We start from the raw sequence: 23,382 nt of genomic DNA on the forward strand, positions 1-23,382 counted from the left end.
CGTCCAGGCCCCGGGGCCTCTGCAGCCCGCACCCTGCATGGCCCCCACCCCAGTGGAAGACCCTGGCTCCGTCAGAGCCCCACCCCAGGCCTCCCCCTGGACACGGGCACTCCCCTCACAAACACAATGTGGCTGCTGCTCCTCCTGTTAACACTTCTGCAGGGGCTGCCCCCGGCCCTACCCGTAGACCCCCTTCATTTTCAGCAGGTGAGGACCATCTATTTCTGCCTGCCCCCTGCGCCCCGCCCCCAGCTCCCTGGAGAAGTTTGTTTTTAGCACCATCTAGTTTATTTCCAGCTCATTCCAGCTCAGAATATTTCCATCAGGTGGACGTGTTTGGGAACAGCTTCCCGCTCCCCCCCGCCACCCTCCCCTCCCAGTCACTAAGACAGGACTTCACACGTCTATTTTGGGGTCATCCGAGTGGCCTGCGGGTCTCTTTGGACAAGGCTGCCTCCATGGAATCGTGTCTGAGCTCAGGTCCAGCCTGGAAAGCCCCAGAGGCTCTGTTGTAATGGAAAACATCGCACGTGTGTGTGTGCGCGCACGCATGGGGCCTGCAGAAACCTTGGTGCTCCACAAGGCTTAGCCGTGTGTGTGTGTGTGTGTGTGTGTGTGTGTGTGTGTGTGTGTGCATGGGGCTTGCAGAAACCTGCGTGCTCAACCAGGCTTACCTCCAGGAAATGCCAACCTCCAGGGAATCTCGGGAGTGCCCACCTTGACGGGTAGACTCCGGAGTTCCACTGTGTGTGGCTCAGCTGTGCCAAATCCTGGGTGGGGACAATCCTGGGTGTGACACAGGCTTTTGCAAACTTTGAGGGGTGTTTGCCTTTGCTGTTGTTGATGCCATCTTTGCCCTTTGAACAAAATACCTCCTTGAGTCTTGGAAAGTAATTCACTCAGACCTACGTTTGGAAACTCAGGGACTTGGATCACAGTGTGAATCCAGGCACAAGGGGCCATGGGGCCTGGCGCGACTCCCCACTGCCACCTGAGACGCAGTTTCCCTAACTGCTCCACATGGGATTTGGCCCCAACCCCCTCCAGAGTGCTTTATCACCCATGGTGAACCCCAGCATCACCACCATCTGGGCCATCTGGGTCTCACTCACTAGACCAGCCCATCCGCAGGGCACTAGAGACGGCTTCCTCTGTTTCTGCCTCCTTGTTTTGCATCAAGCGGCACGGGAAAGAAGTGACCAAACTTTCTCCCTTTGCAGGTTGGGGAAACTGTAGGTGCAGCCACATGCTACCTGCAGCTGCTGGCGCTCAGCCTGCTCCTTCAGCCCCTCTGCGGCTCATCTGCCTGGTGGAACGTGCGCTCACAGGAGCTGAGGCGTGGAGAGCGGAAGGCACACATTCACAGCATCCCTAGGGCTTCTAACCATGAGTCGGAAGGCTCAGTGGCAGCCCCGTTCTCTCAGCCTGCCTGCCTGCCAGCTGCCTGCTTTCCCCTGATGCACGGATTCCAGACCAGGCTGCACCCCACAGTTTGGCTTCAACCCCACTCACTATCACATGCGTCTTGAGACACAAATTCTGACCCTAGGTTTTGAAGACGTTTGCACTTCTCTGAAAGACCACGTTAAAGTCATGGGACGGCAGTGAGCCGCAGGACCTGTCTTGGAGAGGGCTGGAGAACCTCTCTGCCACCCATGCCTGGGTGGCCCCAGACCGCAGGGTACCATGCTGCTTCAGAGCCAAGGGGGCAGCTGCCAGCCTGCCACCCAGGGTCACCGGAGGGGCACACACAATCGTGGGAGCCAAGATTGCACGAACTCCAACATCAAACCCCTTTACACAGCAATTCCGACACCAGCGGAGGACTTGGAGATTTAAAGGCTGCTGAAGTTCCCCAGAACAACTTGGCTTTCCAAGAGTCTTTTTTTTTTTTTTTTCCAAAGCAACACGCAATACAAACACACATACGCACACACACAACTCACCCAAACAGCAAGCTGAGTAACAGAGCAGTCCTGAAACAGTGAGCAGATGAGCGAGGCTGAGGGGTGGGCCGGTCATCGCGGGCAGGGCCCAGGCGCACTGGCAGCGGGCACCCTCTGGAGGCCGGCTGAGAGTCGTCACGCCCCCAGCTCTGCCAGCACCTGCCCCGCTGGGCATCTGGTGGGGGGAGCTGGCCAATCCCTGCCTCTGCCCCGGAGGCCAGGGGTCTGGAGGCCAGTCCTGAGCTCCCGGGAACAGGAAGAGGGAGGCAGGGTTCTCGCCTCTCAGGAGCATGCACTGGGCAGTTGGGGGGTGGGGTGGTGGCTTGGGAGAGAAAGCATCCTGAGAGCACCAGGGGAGGAGGTGGAGTTGGGAGCCCGGGATACTGACGCCCCTGCAGCAGACAGGAGGCAGAGGGTCAGCCGTCGAACAGGCTGCTCTTGATCCTGGCAAGCCTGACAGGGCCAGGCTCACTGCCACCCCCTCTGCGAGGGGACAGGGTGGGGCGGTCTGCCCGCCTCCAGGGAAGCTCTTTGGTGTTCGTTGCTTCACCATGTCTGTGCCAAAGTGCTGGCAACAGAGCTAATTGTAATTTTAAAATATGTATATTTTTCAAAGAGCCAACAGAGCAAACTGTTCCTAGGTGAAGCTTTCCTGTAAGATGATTAAGTGATATATACCAGATACGTGTGGAAATCTGACACTTGATAGGCACCCAGTGCACAAACACGTGCATACACACACAAGCACACACGATATTCTAGATCACAGAAGCAGTAAGCACGGTTGTTTAAATCAGCTTAATGAAGACCATGAGCTACAGCTGCTGCTGCTGCTGCTGCTGCTGCTGCTAAGTCGCTTCAGTCGTGTCCGACTCTGCGACCCCATAGACGGCAGCCCACCAGGCTCCCCCATCCCTGGGATTCTCCAGGCAAGAACACTGGATTGGGTTGCCACTTCCTTCTCCAATGCATGAAAGAGAAAAGTGAAAGTGAAGTCGTGTCTGACTCTTAGTCGCCCCATGGATTGCAGCCCACCAGGCTCCTCCGTCCATGGGATTTTCCAGGCAAGAGGACTGGAGTGGGGTGCCACTGCCTTCTCCATGAGCTACAGCAGGAGTCGGCACAGTTTGTCTGGAAAGGGCCGGAGAGGAAGTGTTTTAGGCTCCATGGGCAGCCTCTGCTGCACTGCACCCCCGCCATCATGCGTGAAAACAGCACAGACATCACAGGCAGCAGGCATGTGGCCACGCTGCCCTGGAACGTTATTCACAAAAGTAGGAGGCAAGCTGGCCTTGGCTCCCAGGCTGTAGTTTGCCGACCACTGAGCTACACCCATCGAAAGAAAGGATACTTCTTGTGTTTGTCCATTCATTCATCGACTGTTTCATTCATTCAGGAACACACAGAGGATGAGTGCCAAGTGCCTGCCAGACACGCTGATGGGACACAATCCCTGCCTCCAGTACATGTCATGAGCCTCTGTGGAAAGAGTCAAGCCCTGGAGCCAGGCAAACCTGGGCTGGAGCCCTGCTTTTGCCTCTGTCTGAACTTAAGGAAGTTTTTGTTCACTCTCTCAGAGCCTTAGCTTACTTCTCTGTTGAGAGGGTAGGGAGAAGTGAACCTAGTTCATTTGTTGTGAGGATAAGAGCAAGGCTTATGGAGTTCCTGAGGAATAGGGACTCTTTCGTCGATATTTTCATAGATAACTATGAAAATATGAGGTGGAAAATTAAAAGTGGTTGACATGGGGCTGCGTATCTAGAGGGATTTATAGGAGGAAGTGATGCATACCAGCTGGGTCAAGGGATGCAAGAGAGAAATCAAGGAAAGCTTCCTGGAAGAGGTGGCATTTGAGCTGAGCTTTGAAATTGGAGAAGATCTGCTGGTACCATGATAGGAAGAGCTAGGGAGGAGAGGGCTCTGTTCGTCTCTGGGGCATTTCTCTCTGTTGGCAGAAACATCAGGAAATTCTGTACAGAGGGCTGTGGCAGAAAGGTCATCTATACCCCCTTTACCCAGATTTCCTGGAGCTGGGTTATGTTACTGCAGCTCTTCAGTTTTTCAAACCTCATTTCAAACACCCTCAGAGACAGAAGTTTTGCCAATTTAAGTATCCAAAGCATTTAGTTTTTACCATTCCACGTCAAACTTCTCTAGAATTTTATACAAGGAAACCGCTCAGCTATACTGTTTTATTATTGTCAAAACAAAGGTGACTGCCCAGAGGATCGCCGAGGTCCTGTCCAGCCCTGCTGGTGTCCACATCTCTGCTCTGGACCTAATGTCTCATGCTCCCCAGGGTCTTTTTCTGTCTCTTTCCTGCCTCAGCCCCACACCCTCTCTGTCTCCTATCTCTCAGACTTTGTCTCCCTCTCTCTGTCTCTCCAGGCACTAACAGTTGAATTTCCTTGAGTCAAATGGCCTGGAGGTGTGCTCATTACCTGGCTGCCCCTCAGTCAGGTGTGCCATCCTGGGAGGAGGGTCCTGGTCTCCAGCCTTGGTGTGACAGTAACGTGGGGCGTGGCTTTGGACAACTCCCTTCTGTGCTCGGGGTTGGTCTTCCCACGTGTAAGTTCAGTTCAGTTCAGTCGCTCAGTTGTGTCCAACTCTTTGTGACCCCATGAATCGCAGCACGCCAGGCCTCCCTGTCCATCACCATCTCCCGGAGTTCACTCAGACTCACGTCCCTCGAGTCCGTGATGCCATCCAGCCATCTCATCCTCTGTCGTCCCCTTCTCCTCCTGCCCCCAATCCCTCCCAGCATCAGAGTCTTTTCCAATGAGTCAACTCTTCCCATGAGGTGGCCAAAGTACTGGAGCTTCAGCTTCAGCATCATTCCTTCCAAAGAAATCCCAGGGTTCATCTCCTTCAGAATGGACTGGTTGGATCTCCTTGCAGTTCAAGGAACTCTGAAGAGTCTTCTCCAACACCACACTTCAAAAGCATCAATTCTTCGGCACTCAGCCTTTTTCACAGTCCAACTCTCACATCCATACATGACCACAGGAAAAACCAAAGCCTTGACTAGACACACCTTAGTCGGCAAGGTAATGTCTCTGCTTTTGAATATACTATCTAGGTTGGTCATAACTTTTCTTCCAAGGAGCAAGCATCTTTTAATTTCATGGCTGCAGTCACCATCTGCAGTGATTTTAGAGCCCAAAAAAGTGTAAAATGGACTGAAACAGGAGGGAAGGGGGCAGAGCACACCTTTGAAAGAACGGCATAGCCCAAGGACACGACATTCCATTTGATTAGATCCAAATGGGTCCAAGATGGCAGAAGATTTGACTTCCAGTAGACCTTGACCCTCAGTACACGCTCACTGTAACATATCTGAAAGCTAAGTGACTCACCTAGAGGCACCAAGACATTTCTGAGGCCAACCACCAAAGACCAAAAAGTGGGTGGTGGCCCAATTCCTGGAAATCCTCACCCTTCCCCCGAAATAGGTGGAATAATCCTCCCACTCAGTAGCCTGTGAAATTACCCAGCCCATGAAAACTGTGTCATATTTTGAGCCACTCTTTTTCTCTGGGTTGGCCCACGCTGTGGAGTGTGTTTCTCTCTAAATAGATCTACTTCTTACCTATCACTTTGTCTCTCATTGAATTCTTTCTTCGATGAGAAAGAACCTGAGCTCCATTACATGCTGAAACCAGGTATGCAATCTCAGCTGGAAGACAGTATGGGTTCTGCCCGGGTTTGAGTCCTGGCCCATGGGTTTGAGTCACAGTCTGTTTAATGGTTTCAGGAGTATTGGACCAGAGGTGGTCTAAGCCTGTTGCAGCCCCAGCTTCTCCCAGGGGAGGCAAATCCCAAGACACAAACGGCCCTCCATGAGGGCCCAGGGCCAGGGTGGAGGGCCACGTTCCTCTCCTCTCCCCTGGAAAGCAGTTCTTGCCTTCAAGGCAGCCGGCCTGTGCCTCAGCCTTTCACCGGCCCAAGCACCAGCCCACCCAGCAGAGTTGCCTGCAAAATCTAATTCATAATAAAAGTTTCCAGGGCCTTCCTGCAGCTGGTGTCAGCAGGTGCCATCTTCACAGTCGTTTGTCTTAATTTCAGCTCTGGGATTTATCAGCCGGGCCAGAAGACCCTTCTGGAATACTGCCACCTCGGGCACCAGGCCAGTGCGCCTGTCCCCACTGTGGCACGCGCAGGCCTGCTTCCTGCTGAGCCCACCCAAGCGGGGTCTGCTTTGTGTCTCCCCATCCCCCACCCCTGCATGACTCCCACCCTTGCTCCCCAGAGAGACTGCACAGCCTGGCTAACTTGGCCCCCTTCCCAAGGACCCCGGCGCCCAGAAGAGGCCAGAGGGCCTGGGTTCTCCCTTCTCACCGCCTGACACGCTCACCTTGACCAAACTTCGGTCAGGCTCTGAACCAGGCCCCCACCCTTGGCTTCCTTGTCAGCCTGCTGAGTCCTGTTTTTACAAGAATTCTGTAAGTCAGTTTTGAGAGACTCCCTACCCTTGACATTTTCTCACCCTTGACATCTGATCAAATTCCTCATCGCCACCCCCCCCCCATACCCTTGATATCTCATCACAGGCCTGCCTTTGGCAAGAATGTTCTTAAGTGGCTTTAGATGGATCCCCTACCCTTGGGATCTCTTGGTAATTTTATATCAACCTCCCAACCTGCTCTTCAACTACAAATCATCACATTAAACAATTCCTGTTTAATTCGGAATTGAACCCACTCTCTCTTTGCTTGGGCTTCCCTGGGGGCTCAGATGATAAAGACTCTGCCTGCAATAGAGGAGACCTGGGTTTGATCCTTGGGGCGCGAAGATCCCCTGGGGAAGGGAATGGCAACCCACCCCAGTATTCTTGGGATTCCCTGGGGGCTCAGCTGATAAAGAATCCACCTGCAATATGGGAGACCTGGGTTGATAGCTGGGTCGGGAAGATCCCCTGGAGAAGAGCATGGCAGCCCACTCCAGTATTCTTGCCTGGAGAATCCCATGGGCAGAGGAACCTGGAGGGCCACAGTCCATGGGGTCGCAAAGAGTTAGACATGACTGAGTGACTAACACACTACTGTGTGCCAAGCCCTTGCTGTGCCACCAGGATGGAGGGACAGACATGCCCACAGCCTGGCCTCTGGAGGGCAGAGGGCTTTCATCTCCTCTGCTAGCTCCAACGGCTGGTACCAATTTCCTGGGACGCTGTGTTAAGAAGGACTCTGAGGAAAGAGGGCTTCCCTGAGATGGGAAGAGGGAGCAGCATCTCGGCTGAGGCCGGCTGGGCCTCATTTAGCAAGCTCTCCTCACGGAACAGTGACAACACCAGAGTCAGCACATCCCACACTTTATGACACGGAGTGCCCAGGGGACAATCATCCCCAATTTACAAAGGAGGAGCCGGGTCACTTGGTCCAGCTAGAAGAGAAGGTGGGGGGGGGGAGGTCAGAGTTCAACAGGACTCTCATGCAGCCCTGGGAGAAGGTGGCCTCCTGGGGGTGGTCCCCAGCCCCAGGGGTGGCTCCCCGCCAGACCACCCTAACCCTCTCCGGCTCCTCTCTGCTCTTGCGGTGCAGGCAGCACCCCCTCCACCCTGACCTGGCCCTTCCCTGGGGGTGGACTCTCAACCCCCAGCTGCTGACTTGACATTCCAGGACCTCCTCCTAGTTGGGGCAGAGAAGGCTGGTACTTCCCCAGGAGGTGAGCTTCCCTTTCCATGGGACAGAGCTGTCCCTGAGAAGTGGTGGCAATGCCCAGTGCCCCCTCAGTGAGGGGCAGGTGGCCATGTGACTCTTCCTGCTGATGGCTCTGATGATGCGAGGGCCGGTACAGAAAGTGTCCGCATCCCTGAATGCCAGCGAGAAGGCCGGCCGCCTCTGACCAGAGCCTCCGGGCTCTTGGACAAGCAGGAAATAAATTTTCACCAGGCAAAGTCACTGGTATGCTGGCATTTGCCACAGCATACATCACTAACCCGAATCGGTGCAAGGCGCTAACCAGGGGAACGTTCATGACTCTGCAGCACCCTTCCCTGGTCCCCACACACGCTGTGTGTACCCGCATCACCAGACTTGTCTCCAGACGAGCCGCAAGACCTAAGGAGGCACCTGAAGACACCTACAGCCTGATCTTGAAGACGTCGGTTGAATCCAGGTGCCTGACCCTGGAGACTTCTGGACGTCTGGCTACCAGCATGAAGTGCCGACCCCGCTCCACACCCCCACGTGCAGGGGAGAACCAGCAGGGAGCCTCAGAGAAGTGCAGTGCGTCCTAGCCAGGCGGGCTTGGGGGCGCTCACACCGGGTCCCCGGTCTCTCCAACCAAACCTCACGGCCACTCATCTTCAGGTTCTGGTTTTCTGGTTGGTGAGTGCACTCGAGCAGGCAATTCACTAGTCAGCTGCCTCCCTGACTATCCAAGCCGCAGAGAGGGCACAGTCACGCACGCATCTACCTCCTCTGTGGAAGAGTTTACTCTTCAAAGTGGGCAAGGGATCTGCAGCTCATTTTGAAATTCACCAAACAAACAATAAGATGGATGAATAGAGGGCAAGTAAATGATAACAATCGCAGAATCGACGTAGTGGATATTATTTGTTTACTAGGGCGGCCTTAGCCCAGCACCTGAGTGGCTGAAACAACAGGTAATCACTTTTCACACAGTGGGAATCTAGACAGCCAAGACGAAGGTGTCAGGTTCGGATTCTCCTGAGGTTTCTCTCCTTGGCTTGCAGATGGCCACTTTGCCCTGTGTCCTCCTGGGGCCTTCTCCCCCTTTTCAAACATCCCTGGTATCTCTGTGTGTGCCCAGATCTCTTCTTCCTAAAAGGACACCAGTCAGAGTGGACCAGAGCATGCGTATGGCCTCGCTCAACCTTAATCACTGGAGAAGGCAATGGCACCCCACTCCAGTACTCTTGCCTGGAAAATCCCATGGACAGAGGAGCCTGGTGGGCTGCAGTCCCCAGGGTCACTGAGAGTTGGACACGACTGAGCAGCTTCCCTTTCACTTTTCACTTTCATGCACTGGAGAAGGAAATGGCAACCCATGCCAGTGTTCTTGCCTGGAGAATCCCAGGGACGGCGGAGCCTGGTGGGCTGCTGTCTATGGAGTCGCACAGTCGGACACCACTGAAGCGACTTAGCAGCAGCAGCAGCAGCAGCAACCTTAATCACTCTTCTGAGTCACTCAGAGAATTGTAAAGTAACCTTAATCACTCCAAATACAGTCACATGCTGAGGTAAGGGGGGTTGGGACTCCAACAGATTCATCTTAGGGGAGGGCGAGATACAAGTCAGCCCATGGGAGCAGGCATCCTGGTGTTCTCTGGACAGTTCTTTCCACTTTTTTTTTTTTGAATGTTGGGGATTTTCTACAATAAAATTTTTAAAATACAAGGAGACAACAGAGAACCAAGGACACCTCTACAGGGCTAGGAGCAGAGTGGGCCATCCAATGCCCTCAATGGCAAACATCTGGGTGCTCAGGAGCTGCACGTGGAGCTGGCTAGGCACCAGAGTCACCTGGAGGAGCCCCGAGTCATTCACCAGGAGACCCTGAGCAAGTAACTGGTCCTCAGGAAGGACGTGAGATGACCATCCTCTTCTGCGCCCCACCTGCATAAGGCTGCCCAACTTACAAGGACAAAGGAAAGTCACCTCATGGTGGTCACTGTTCTGTCGTAAGTCTTACATCAGAAGCCACGTCTGTGGTTGTGCAGAGGTTTGAGGAGACACCCCATCTCTCTTCCCATCCCCCACAAGGGGACTTCTCTGGATCTTACCTAAAGGGAGGCATCTGCTTTTTCTGAGTTCCAGTTCTAATTTGGCCAAATGGCACGTGGTAAATAGAGAGGAAGGAGGAGGCAACGCTCTCAGGAGGCAAGGGAACATCCAGAAGCCTCCCCAACGCGGGCTGTGCCTTGGCTCCGAATTCGATTAGGGAGGCCGGGATAGATCAGCAAGTCCTATCCAATCTCCCGCTTTGGCTTGACAGGGAGGCCACGTTTCTAGAGTGATTCAGCAGATCTGGCCACAGGTCACAGGCGAAACCTTCCAGTCACATCGGGCCTGAAGGCTGGGTTGTTTCCAATTTGCACCAGCAACTGGGGCTCAGTGGAAAGACCCTATGTTTCCACCAGCTACACTTCCATGCCTTCATTCGTCCACAGAGACATTTTAGCTCTATGGACATTTATGATTCAAAATCACGTGGCTCACACAGCCCTTTCCCTAGAAGCCCTCTCCCCTCTCCACCGCTTCCAGGAATTGTACCTGAGGGTCCACAGCAGGTGGGTGGGAGCCCCTGGCTGCCTGCCGTTTACCCACTGGCCCAGGGAACGTTTCTACCCTTTGGTCTCATGAGTCACTGAAATCCCTGGATTCCAGAACACGGGGAAACTTGGCTTGACCTGCTTGAACTCAGTTGAACGTTAGAGCTTCTCAACTGAACAAGCTGGCAGAAAGAATCTTATAAGCAGCACTATAGTTACATGCTTCTATCATTCTGGAAATTCCCTGAGATCTCAATTCCCTTCTGTAATTTGTGTTTAACAGATATTTTTTAATTAAAGTTTCTTTCTTTTAATGCGCACTATTTTTCAAAGTCTTTATTGAGTTTGTTACAATATTGTTTCTGTTTCATGTTTTCTTTTTCTTTTTTTGGCCTTAAGGCATGTAGGATCTAGTTCCCTGACCAGGGATCAAACCCTGCCTTGGATGGTGGATTCTTGACCACTGCATTGCCAAGAAGTCCCTCTAGCAGAGTTTCAAAGACAGAAAAATCCTATCCTGTGCTCCAGGTGAGAGGTTCGCTTTTGTATGTGTATGTGGGATTTTCTTGAATCATTTAGAATAGGTAATACATTCGTGTGATTCAAAATTCAGAAAGTATAAACGGCTGTACTTGAAAACTCTCCTACCCTGTCTCAGTTCCAATTGCTTACTTTCAATTAGTCTCCTGTGTACTTTTCCATGAATATTTTATGCACAGTGAGGAAATAGGTATAGTGTTTCCCTCTGTTACTGAAAGGGTTACTTGTAATATAATACTATATTTCTGATACTATCTCAGTTTCTTTTCTTTTTTCAACTTTCTCAGTTTCTTCACAGTATTTCTAATAGTATATTCTGTACTACTGGGCCGTACAAAATGCATCCACATTCCTTCCTATGGCTTTGGAATAGTCCTTCATTTGAACCATAGTTTGTTCACCCTGCCCCATACTATCATGCATTTGGGTGATTTGCAAACATTTGCTCATACAATGATACAATGAAATAACCTTCTGGATTTCCCTGGTGGTACAACGGATGAGACTGCCTGCCAATGCAAGCGACATGGGTTTGATCCCTGGTCAGGGAAGATTCCACAGGCCCTGGAGCAGCTAAGCCGTTGTGTCACAACGACTGACCCCAAGCTCTAGAGCTGCAGCTACTGAAGCCGGTGTGCCTCGGGCCTGTGCTCCGCAGCAAGAGAAGCCGTTGCAATGAGAAACCCGTGCTCTGAACCTAGAGTAGCCTCTGCTTTACGTAAGAGAAAGCCCTCGTGCAACAACGAAGACCCAGCGCAGCCAAAATAAATAAAATAAACCTTCTGCATGCATCTTTGTATCACTGGTAAGCATGTCCATTTGATGAATTTCTAGAATAGAATTGCTGAGTCAAAGAGCGTGTGCATTTGTGGTTCTTACACACAATGCCTAATTCACCGCCACAAAGTCCTCGTCAAGCCACATTCCATCCCACAAGCAGAGAATGAGGATATCTGTTTCCACACACGCTCACCAATACACGTGATATCAGACCTTTGAACGTCATCCATCTGACCAGTGAAAAATGACCCTTTAGTGTGATTATAATTAGCATATCTCTTAAACTGAGTGGGGCTGGGGATATGTTCACATGCTTTAGAGCCATATGTGTTTATTCCATTTTTCCATTAGTTTGGTGGCCTTCTGTTATAAATTTTTTGAATATATAAAAAAATAGCACTTTATGATTGGAGAAGGCAATGGCACCCCACTCCAATACTCTTGCCTGGAAAATCCCATGGACGGAGGAGCCTGGTAGGCTGCAGTCCATGGGGTCACGAAGAGTCGGACATGACTGAGCGACTTCACTTTCCTTTTTCACTTTCATGCTTTGAAACCCACTCCAGCGTTCTTGCCTGGAGAATCCCAGGCACGGGGGAGCCTGGTGGGCTGCCGTCTATGGGGTCGCACAGAGTCGGACACGACTGAAGTGACTTAGCAGCAGCAGCAGCAGCAGCACTTTATGATATGACTTGCAAATATTTCCTCCAGTTTGTTTTGGTCTTTTGATACTGCTTTTTGAATTGTTTTTCTCATACATAACTTTTTTTTAAATGTAGTATAATTGATTGCAGAAGCCTTTTTTATGGCTTCTGGGTCCTCATTATAGGTCTTCCCCCAAATCTCCCAAGTTTTCGCCTAATAATTTTATGATTTCATATCTTATGTTATCAATCTTAATTCATTTGTGATTTATTCTGGTGTAAGATGTAAGCTTGTTCGCTTGCTTTCCTGGAGACATTTTATCTGTGACCTAATGGAGGAAACAAAACCCTTCCTTATTGAAGGTAGCCCACAGACGTCAGCTGTCACACCACCTGGGAACACGCACGGCTGGCCCAGGACTGGGACCCAGATCAGCTGCGTGCTCCCCTTCACTGCTCTGTTCACTCAAATGCCAGCCACCTGTGGGCACCCCGGATCCTAGCACGGTGACCCGCTTCACTTCTCATTGGTTATTTCACTTGGGTTACTTTGATGTCACAGACAGATTATGGGCTTCTCGTGTTAGTCTGTCTTGTGAATCTTCTTGTTCAGTATAACGGTTAAGTATACTGTTAATTATACGTGACGCACTGCGGTCGTGTCCGACTCTTTGCAACCCCATGGACTATACAGTCCAGGGAATTGTCCAGGCCAGAATACTGAAGTGGGCAGCCTAGCCCTTCTCCAGTGGATCTTCCCAAACCAGGGATTGAACCCAGGTCTCCCACATAGCAGGCAGATTCTTTACCAACTGAGCCACAAGGGAAGCCGAAGAATATGGAGTGAGTAGCCTATCCCTTCTCAAGCAGATCTTCCTGACCCAGGAATCGAACCAGGGTCTCCTTTGTTGCAGGCAGCTCTACCAACTAGGCTGTTAGGGAAGCCTACAAATGGCAGGAGGTACAATAAAAATTGGTCATTTGATTGATGGGAAGTGTATCAAAATCTGCATATATCGAGTAACAGTCATAATTTAATCTAGAGACAGATGCTATAATAATGATGACAACGATCTGAATCCATTCAAATGGATTTTCTTGTCTCATATAGAAAAGAACAGTAAGTGGCAGCAGATGGGTATGTGGCCCCAAAACCGAGCATCTTTGGCAAGTCAGCCCACATTTACTGGCATTCCATTTGAAATTTTCATGTTTAATAACTTGTCTCTGATTTCCCCAGAGGTCCCACGCTGGCAGGCCTGGTTGGTGACCTGGCATCGCTGTCCATTTGGAAGGGGGCAAGACCATCATTCCAGATGCTGTGTGGACAGAGGGCCCAGTTCTGCTGACTTAGATGAACTGAATATGGGAAGTGACTTGTCTACCAGCTAGGGACTACATGGGGGTCACACAACTTCCCAAAGTGGGGGGTCCCCTCGAGCCTGCAGTTTCCTGGGGGCCCCTAGAGTGCTCACATGGTCTAGGGAACTGAGAGCTTTCTTACTCACAGCTCAGGGGGTTGCTTCTAGGTGGACTCTGCCCATCAGCTCAGGACTCAGAAGCTAAGGCCTACCCTCGCTGTGGGCCCACTGAGGCCATGCCCTCCCATGTTTCTTCCTTTGATGATCATTGCAACCCTGTGAATTCTCCTCTGGTGTGCCCCCTATTTCCAGGTGAGGGAAACTGAGGCTCTGACACCCAAGGTCCTGTGGAGTTGAGTGTCTGAGCCCAGACCTCCGGTTCCATAGCTCACACTTTTGTGACGGTCCCTGCTCCACCCAGGGTCTTATGGAGACTGAAGGCTGAGACTGGACTCCAGTGCCAGGAGCAAATCCATCTTGCCACCAAATAAGAGCAGGTGGGAATAGGGCAGAAATGAAGCAACTCAGGAGGAGGCTAGTGGCCTGGATTCCAACTCTCTCGCTGCCATCTGGAATAATGGTTGCAAACAGTAACTGAGAGCTTAACTATGTTCCCCCTGGAGAAGGAAATGACAACCCACTTCTGCATTCTTGCCTGGAAAATCCCATGGATGGAGGAGCCTGGCAGACTACCGTTGATGGGGTTGCAGAGTCGGACATGACTGAGCGACTTTCACATACATACATACATACACACATACATAACTGTGTTCCAGGTGCAGTGCAAAGCTCTGTACCTACTACACTGGCATCTGATGAGGCAGGTACTCTTCCCCACCCCCACTTTTCAGTTACTGTTTATTGTGTGTTTGCTATGGGCTGGATACCGTGCTATGCACACTCAGCACACTCGGTCATTGCTTCATTGCGATGGCTCTAAGAGATCCAAGCTCCTTTTCTGTTGCTGCAGCACGCACAGCGTGTGGGATGTTGGTTCTCTGACCAGGGATCAAACCCATGCCCCCTGCAGTAGAAACGTGGAGCCCTACCCACTGAATATCCAGGGAATTCCCAAGAGAAGGGAAATCAAATAAAGCAGAGATCACAATGATAAAGCAGGAAGAGAATGCTTTGGAAAATGAACAAAATGAAAACTAGCCCGTGGACCACCAGGGAAGTCCCCCAAGTACCTTTTTAACCCCTGTTTTGCTCATGCGGACACCGAGGCTCAGAGATGTTTAGCAACTTTCCCAAGGTCACAGAGCTGTTCTGAGTGGGTTGAAATGGAAACACAGGTTCCTCCCATTCTGCTCAGTTCCTCTCATCCTTTTCTTGCAGTAGAGCTGTGCTTCTCAATGAAGGGGAAAGGGTGGGGGGAGCTATTTTGTCCCTCTCCCAGGCGACCTTCTGCAACATCTGGAGCCAGTTTTGTTATAACTGAGAAAGGTACTCTTGACTTCTAGAGGGCAGAAGGCAGAGACGGTGCTTGATTAGTTTCCCAAGGCTGCCAAGACAAATGGCCACAAAAAGATGGCTTAAGACAACAGAAATTTGTTGTCTCTAAATTTTGAAAGCTAGAAGTCCAAAATCAAGGTGTTGCCAAGGCCGTACACCTTCTGAAGGTTCTAGGGAAGACGCTTTCCTCGTGTTTCATGGCTCCCAGCAATCCTTGGCATTCCCTGCCCTTAGCTTTACCATTCCTGTCCCTTCCTCGTCCCATGGCCTTCTTCCCTGGGTCTGATGTGGCTTCTCCTCTTTGTACAAGGACACCAGTCGTTTGATTCAAGGTCAACCCTAAATCCCAGATGACTTCATCTCAAGATCTGTAACTAATTGCATCTGCAAAGATCTGTGTTTCAAACAAAGTCACTTTCTGAGGTTCCGGATGGATATGAATGTTCAGGGATGCTTTTCAGCTGCCACACTGTTAAGCACCCTTCAAGGACAACCTCCCACAGCACATATTTATTTCAAAATATCACAGCGCTGAGGTTGGGAAACGCTGCTTCAGAGAGAGGCGTTTCTCCTCTGGGAAATAAGGAGAATGGTCTCTGCCAATCACAAAAAGGGTCTCAGAGCAGCTTCAAGCCCAGAGACCAGAGGCAGTTACTCTTTAATCCCATTTTACAGAGGTGGAAACTGAGATGTTCCCAAAACCAAGACCACTAGGCCAAGATCATTTAGCTACTGGGATCATGAAGCTGTCACTCAAGACCAGAGCTGTCTGTACATGGACCCCAAGGCTTTTCCTGCCAAGAGTGAGCTCTCAGGTGCCAAAGCTCTGAAGAGAAACGTGGGCTGAAACCCCTTCTTGGTGGAGGAGCTAATTCTGTAAATCAGCAAGTGACTTGTGAGCCACTGAGTCAGAGTAAGTCTACGGCAAGAAGGAGCCTTGAAATCTGGTCCATTCTTTCGTTTTACAGTTGAGGACACTGAGTCTCACGCAGAGCAGATGGCTGGTCCCACAGGACACATGTCCCAGAGGCTTTGGCAGGTCAGAGAGAACCTGGGTTCCCCCAGTTCAACCTCAGGGCCCTTGGCGCGACGCCGCTGCACCTCTCAGGGAAATCTGAGTGTAACCCGGCTGATGGCTAACTCTCCCCCAGCCGCCACTTTCTAGCTGGGCCTGGACAAGAGAAGCGGAGCTGTTCAGGCCCCAAGCAGGTCGGGCAGGTGTCCTGTGCGACAGAGGAGGTGAGGGCTAGGCAGTCAACTCCCATAATTAAAAAAAGGAAAGGAAACCCGTCACTCAGATGCTCTGAGGAAAGCGCCTCCAGGACCTATGTCTTCCAGACAGCCTCCGGAGCTCCTGTCACATGCGGAGAGAGGCGTGGAGGAGCGCCGCCCAGGCCCACGGCCTCCCGGGGCTCCCGTCATGGGCGGAGGCGGGGCGTGGGGGAGCGCCACCCAGGCCCATGGCCTTCCCTCAGGACGCTCGTCCCTGCCGTTGACCTTCCCTGGGCCCCGCTCAGCTCTCAGGAGGACAGACAGGAGTGTTGTCTTCCCCCGGAACCGCCCCCACCACACACACACACATCCTGCATATTAAACTCGACAGCCGAGAACCTGGTTCCCGGACGACCACAGAGAATCTGGAGGCCTTTTGGTGGTGGGGTCGCCCTGTATATTCCGCCCCAACACAGAGGATCTCGGAAAACCAGCCAGTTCTGTTTGGGCACAGAAGGCAGCCTGGTTTCAACTGTCAACAGTAAGGACGCGCCTACAGGCCCCTCAAAGAGGAGACGAGTTCAGCCCAGAGTCACAGTGAGGTAAGAAAGCCCCAGTCTGGCAGGTAGGCCTCTCCAGGTAGGACGGCCATCATTGGCACATCCCCTACCCTCTTGGTTGGCCGAGACCCCCATGCCAGGTCTGAGACCCGGATGGTCCTTCCCGGAGCATGTAGCCCCAGACAGAGCTACCGGCTGCAGCAGGAAAGCTCCAGGACTTTCTCCAGGCTCCTCAGAAAGACACCAAGAAGGCCAGGTGAGCGGTGGCAGGATGCCTGGGGAGGCCCGGAAGGGGAAGAGCCCGTCCCAGTCCCATTCACAGTCCCTTCTTTTCTTTCCTCTCTGTTTTCAGATCTGGTTCCTGGTGCAAACCCCCCAGCAGCCACCAGCCACCGCCCCCCCCCCCACAAACTTCAGCTGTCTCACCTCCCAGCACACGCCTCCCACTTGTGCGTGTGCTAGTTGCCCTGGAGACCTAAGTGCGGGCTTGAATGGAGTCTCACACACCCAGCGGGGAGATGGAATAGGGCCAGGTATATTTTTAAAGCTGGTCACGAGAAGAGCCTCCTTCCCTGGTCACTGGGTCCCTGCTTTAGGGACTGGTTCACAAATGCAAAATGGCTAATGAGCCTCTTGCTGGGCTTTAACCTACTGGATAGTTTAAGCAGAAAGTTATCATCTCCATTGTATCTCAGACTTGTGTCTTTTGACACAGTCATCTGGCGAATGTAGTCACTGTGAGATTCTGGAAATAATGAGAGAAAGACTGACACATCACACACCAGGCGCTTCTTAAAGCTCTTTGTGTTCATAATTAGCCCACTTAATCTTCACAGCTGCTCTGTGAGTGAAATCCTACTCTGAGCCCCATTTTGCAGTTAGGGACACTGAGGCACATAGAGGGTGACTGGTCTGCCCACCACCACGAAGCTAAGGGAGACACAAGATTTGAACCTAAGCAGCATGACACCAGACGCCCCACTCCTAATCGATGGGCCCTTCTGCCTCTGCAACATTGTGCCCAGACAGTCCTGATTTGGAAATCTGGCCCTGGCCCTGTGCAACCTCAGGGAAGCGTCTGCACCTCTCTGAGTGGTAGTTCCCCTTTTGGTAATACGGGGTTACTAATGCCTTGTGAACTTGTCATCAGAAGTCAGGTATGTAAAGAGTCTAGCAGATAAGTAGTGCTCTATGCAAGGTAGCTTTATTGGTGTTGTGGGGCTCCTTGGCTGGACCCCAGCGCTGCTATCGCAGCAGTGGGTGCTGAGCCATAACTGCTACTGTCCAGAGGGGTGGAGGGGCAGGCAACTGCACAAGGGCCAGCAGGACTATGGCTGCTGTGTTAACGAGTCCACTGCCATAGCCCTCGGCAATCACCAGGCCTGAGGGCTTCCAGCTCCTGCCACAAGCCCCTGGACCTATGCCGGAGGACTTCTCCAGCCGTGGATGTCACCTGCGAAGCATGTCCCCAGGAGCTGGTGGGTGAGCATCCAGTCCCCTGTCTCCCTGAGGTCCCAGGAGGTCTGAGCCCTGGCTGCCCCCAGCCGGAGTCTGCTCATGACCTCCCCCAGCATCGACTGCCTTCCCTTCCCTGCCTGGATTCCCAGTGCCCTGCTGGGATCACCCCCTCCCCCAAAACATACCCCTTGCATCCAGATCCTTGTCTCAGGGTCAGCTCTAGAAGTGAAAGTGAAGTCACTCAAGTCATGTCTGACTCTTCGCGACCCCATGGACTGTAGCCTGCCAGGCTTCTCCGTCCATGAAATTTTCCAGGCAAGAGTACTGGCGTGGGTTGCCATTTCCTTCTCCAGGGTATCTTCCCAACCCAGGGATTGAACCCAGGTCTGCACTGCAGGCAGACACTTTGGATCCCTTGAGAGGGATCCAAATGACGATAGTATCCACATGCCTCTGATCCTGATGTCCTTAAAGAAAGTCCTCAGAAGACCCTTTACCCAGTGGAAACGGAAATTGTGGGAGAAAAAATGATTACTGGCCCCCAAAGAGGTCCAGACTCTAATTCCCAGAACCTGTGTTTACCTTATATGACAGAAGGAACTTTGCAGGTGGGATTAAACTAGGAAATGTAGGAGAGGGAGATTACCTGAGCGGGCTGTAGATGTAATCACACGTGTCCTGATGAGAGAGAGGTCGAGGAAGAGCGGCACAGAGGAGGGAGGCCGTGTGACCTGGGAGTGGCCATAGGAAACGAATGCAGGAACTCAGAGGCAAACGGGCAGCGGTCCTCAAAGCACGGCCCGGGGGCCAGCAGGATTAGCAGCACCTGGCATCTGCAAACCCCTAGGCCCCACTGCAAAAAGTCCAGCAGCCTGGCTTAACAAACCTTCCCAGTGACTCTGGTGCTGGCTGTAATGGTTAACCATGGCCAGACATTAGCCTCACCTGGGGACCACTCACCACTCACTCTCCATGCACGATCTTATACATCTCATACCCCAGAGAGTCTGATGCAACTGGTCTGTTTGGCCAGGACACTGGGCCCCTGTAGTACGTCCCAGGTGAGGCTCATGTCTCTCTGAGGAGTACCAGTACTGCAGTCTGAGAACCACTGATCCCGGACGTTAAGTTTCAGACTGAGCTTTGCAGAGGTGGGACTTCTGGGAAAATGCCAAGGCGGATAAGGAAGGAGCAAGCAAAGTCCAAAACAGTGGGATGGGGCCAGACAGGGGTCGGTGAGGAGGAAGTCAGCCCAGTTGTGAGACAGGAGCATGTGGTGGGGACTCAAGAGGCGACAGTTGTTTTGGTATCAGGATGTGGGTCCGGATGGCCAGGATGCCCTGGTTTCCAAGAGGTGTTTTGGTTTTTAAGAAACATCAGAAATACAGTTTTAGGGGCCTCCGGAGTCGGTGATGGACAGGGAAGCCCGGGGTGCTGCAGTCCATGGGGTTGCAAAGAGTCGGACACGACTGAGTGACTGAACTGAACGGGCGGCTTCAGTGGTAAAGAATCTCCCGCCTGTCAGTGCAGGAGACATGGGTTCGATCCCTGATCCGGGAAGATGCCGCACGGCATGGAGCAGCTAAGCCTGTGTGCCACCACTAAGGAGCCCACGTGCTGCAACCGCTGAAGCTCTCGCGCCCTAGAGCCTGTGCTCAGCAACCAGAGAAGCCACCGCGATCAAAAACCCTCGCACCAAACTGGAGAGAAGCCCCTTCTCTCCACAACCAGAGGAAAGCCCGCACGCAGCAATGAAGACCCAGCACAGCCAAGAATAAAATTACTTTTAAAAAAGAAATAATTTAAAAAAATTGTTAAATAACTTGATTTTTAAATGTTAGCAAACAAGGCAACTAAATTTTTTTTTATCTCTTTTTTTCTTGTATTGGTGCTGCAACACAAAGGCTGGGTACAGCGCCACATGAAGACTGGATGTGGTCCTCGGCAGCTGGTTTGCTGCAGGGGTCCTTCATTCACCCCTTGGGCCCAGGAGACTAGTCTTCTCAGGATGACAGCAGGAACTCCACGGGCAGAAAGTATTTTTCTGCTCACTGCTGCATCCCAGCTCCAGGTACAAGTTGGGGCTTATTTAGTATTTATTGAATGAATACATTCAAATTTATTGTCTTATAGCAATCCTGTGAGATTATTGTACCCACTTTACAGATGAGGAAATTGGGGCTCACCACAATTATTATGTGAACATCCAACAATCACACAGGATTCAAACTCAAGACCCCCTCAGGAGGGACAACTATGAGGAGCAAATACACTGCATCTGTGAAAAAGTCTGGCAAAAGAAGGGTCTGGGGCGCTTGGTACCAGTTATGAGAGCAACGAGAGCAAGCAGCAGTTACCATGTGAACCGCATTTCAGGAAGACCGGTCAGCTGCCTACATCGTGACTCACGGACGTCGCAGGGATTTCTGTTCCTCCTGGAGCTGCTTTTGTATGGCTGTGGGTCTGAGGGGACTTCCCAGGTGGTGCTGGTGGTACAGGACCCGCCTGCCAGTGCAGCGGATGCAGGAGACCTGGGTTCCATCCCTGGGTGGGGAAGATTCCCCTGGAGAAGGGCATGGCAACCCACTCAGATATTCCTGCCTGGAGAATCCCACGGACAGAGGAGCCTGGTGGGCCACAGTCCATGGGGTCACAAAGAGTTGGACGGGACTGAAGCGACTTCGTGCATGCATGTGCGTGGGTCTGTGGAAAGCAGGCTTGGGTAGGGTGAATGACAGTGTCAGGCTTGACCCAGCTAACCTGGAGAGGAAGTCGTCATCTTTCACTCCCACTTCTCTCTGAGCTGAGAGGCATCTACTGCTTCATTAGGAGGCTTAGGGTGGGGCGAAGTGGGCAAGCTGGGACCCCTGGAAGGCCCTCTAATTTAAGAGCCCTCTCTGATTATATTATCCAGAGGAAATATGGGGAGCTAAATCGGAGGAGATGGCTGGGAAGTACATTACAGAACATTAAACAACAGTCGACCAGCTTCAGACACAAATAAATGGCCCATAATCTACTGCCAAGAACACAATCGGTCCCGAGCAGTGGCCTGGCTGGCTTCCAGGCAGGGGAGTGCAGGGCTGGACACCAGTCCTATAGGCTACGAACGCCTGCCCTGGTCCCGTCCCAGCACCCACAGGAGAAGACTGAGGCAGCCAGACAGACCTCACAAGTGTCCCCGTGGCCTCACTTTTCAGGACTGGATGTGGGCCTTCTCTCCATCTTGTCCTGAACCCTGAACCCAAGCATCACCTGGTGAGCTCCTGCCTGCTTGGGAAATCCTGTGATGCAGAAGGGAAGCCACACATGTCTCTGGGCAGGGCTGCCTGGTTCACACCCTGGAGAGAATGTCTGTGAAATGCTGGTGCTCTGGCTCCAGAAAGCCTCGTCCCCCACATGCCCTGGTTGATGCCCACCTGACCAAAGCACACTTTGGCTTAGAGCTTTAACTCCTCTTATAGCACAAATGGGCTTCCCAGAGGATGCTAGTGATAAAGAACCCTCCTGCCAACGCAGAAGATATAAGAGACACGAGTTGATCCCTGAGTCAGGGAAATCCCCTGGAGGAGGGCATGGCAACCCACTCCAGTGTTCTTGCCTGGAGAATCCCATGGACAGAGAAGCCAGGTGGGCTACAGTCCATAGGTCAAAAAGAGATGGACGTGACTGTAGTGACTTAGTGTACACACACACAAATGACACAGATACCTCTGAAGAAAGATAACCCCGTTCCCTGGCAAGTCATTCACACTTTAGTATGAATTCGTCATGTCAATCTTTTGCTAATGCACTGACATCCTGAGGGGAAGATGGGAAAGTATGGAGAACACAGACCTGGAACTGGATTTTTGGAGGCTGGGGTATAGATAGGACTTTAAAAGCTAGTATCGCTGTTTATCCCTGGCCATAGCAGATTTGGTCTGTGTTGGTAAGAGCCCTGGGATCAGAGTCAGTGGGAGGGTTCCAGGCTCCAGCTCTCCCAACACCAGCTGTGCCATCTTGGGTGGTCACTCAACCTCTCTGAGCCTCCATTGCTCCTGCTGAAAAGCAGGAATGAGGCCACACCCATCCCAGGGGCTGCGAAGGTTGCAGAGATTGAAGTGTGCGACAGGCCTGTCCTGTAAATATCACCATCCTTGAGTCTGTGCCTCCACATTCTAGAAACTCTACAATGATGGAGCCACGTCTGTGGATGGACCCTTGAGCTGAGTGAGCGCACAGACCACCGTGATTCCAGCTGGGCCCGCCAGACCCAAGCCAGATCAGCTGACCCTTAGCTGACCCACAAACACATGAGCTTCAACAATAAACAACTGTTGCTCAGCCACTGAGTGTTATGGTGGTTTATCACCCGGCAAGGATTGAAATAATACACCAAAAGTTAGGGCTTCTGACACTTTCTATTTTAGGGCTATGTTCAATAGAAATTAATAGACCTGACATGCCTCTGCCTTCTTAAGCAAAATAAAAGTGAACACAATTTTCACAGTCTTCACTGGGTCATTCACGTTCATCACAGTGCCAACCAGTAAACGAGCTGCAAGTCGATGGTGCCTTTGCAGACAACATGCAGAACAGAGGCTCTAGAAATAATTCCAACCTGCTATCCTTTCTGATCCCTTGGTTCTTTACCCTTTCCCCAGTGATCAGTTGTGTCAGCTGTCTCTGTTGTTTGTGTTGTCGCTGTGTCTGTTTAAATAGCAGCCCCTGTTAGACCCTAGTCTACGGTGCTCAGCTAACTCACCACCCCCAAGAAGCCTGCTCTCCCAGCCTGCGGGGATGACGCCCTTCTAAGCGCTCCCAGGCTTGCAGTGGGGGCCTGAGCTCGTTTCCGGTATCCACCTTGGGTGCTGCAGTACCGGAACTGCTCATTGGTTGCAGCCTCTTGGATGCCGTTTGCTCCCTTCCTGGGCCTCTCGGGGACCCGGCGATGGAGCTACCAGGCCCTGACTATCTGCTTCAGAGCATCAGGCTGTGTCTGGGGGTGCTGGAGGCCAGTCTTTCCTGAAGGGAGTGAAGGAAAGGACCAGGCTTCCTCCATCTAGGCCCACCTCTCCCCGGTCTAGCTCGTCTCGTGCCCCGCGTGGCACTGAGCACAGGGCCTGGCACACAGCAGGCACCCTCTGAGCTATGGCGGGTGGAGTGAAAGGGCTTCCTGGTGGCACTTCTCACTGTGTGCACAGGGCT

General features: G+C 52.1%; 1 protein-coding gene across 2 annotated transcripts in view; it reads right to left on the reverse strand.

The window, feature by feature from the left end:
- The window catches only part of COLQ (collagen like tail subunit of asymmetric acetylcholinesterase), a 65,405-nt gene that overhangs the window by 39,437 nt on the left and 2,586 nt on the right, over positions 1-23,382 (reverse strand). Inside the window, exon 1 of one of the 2 annotated variants that reach the window (XM_018053002.1) lies at positions 1,947-2,258. The exons of the other annotated variant lie outside the window; for it this stretch is intronic. Within the exon in view, the coding sequence (XP_017908491.1) occupies positions 1,947-2,238 (292 nt within the window). The 5' untranslated portion in view covers positions 2,239-2,258. Of the gene's footprint in view, positions 1-1,946; positions 2,259-23,382 lie in introns of those variants that run through there. 2 annotated transcript variants of the gene reach the window in all.

This window comes from Capra hircus, chromosome 1 (assembly GCF_001704415.2).
Source record: "Capra hircus breed San Clemente chromosome 1, ASM170441v1, whole genome shotgun sequence".
Classification (NCBI taxonomy): domain Eukaryota; kingdom Metazoa; phylum Chordata; class Mammalia; order Artiodactyla; family Bovidae; genus Capra; species Capra hircus.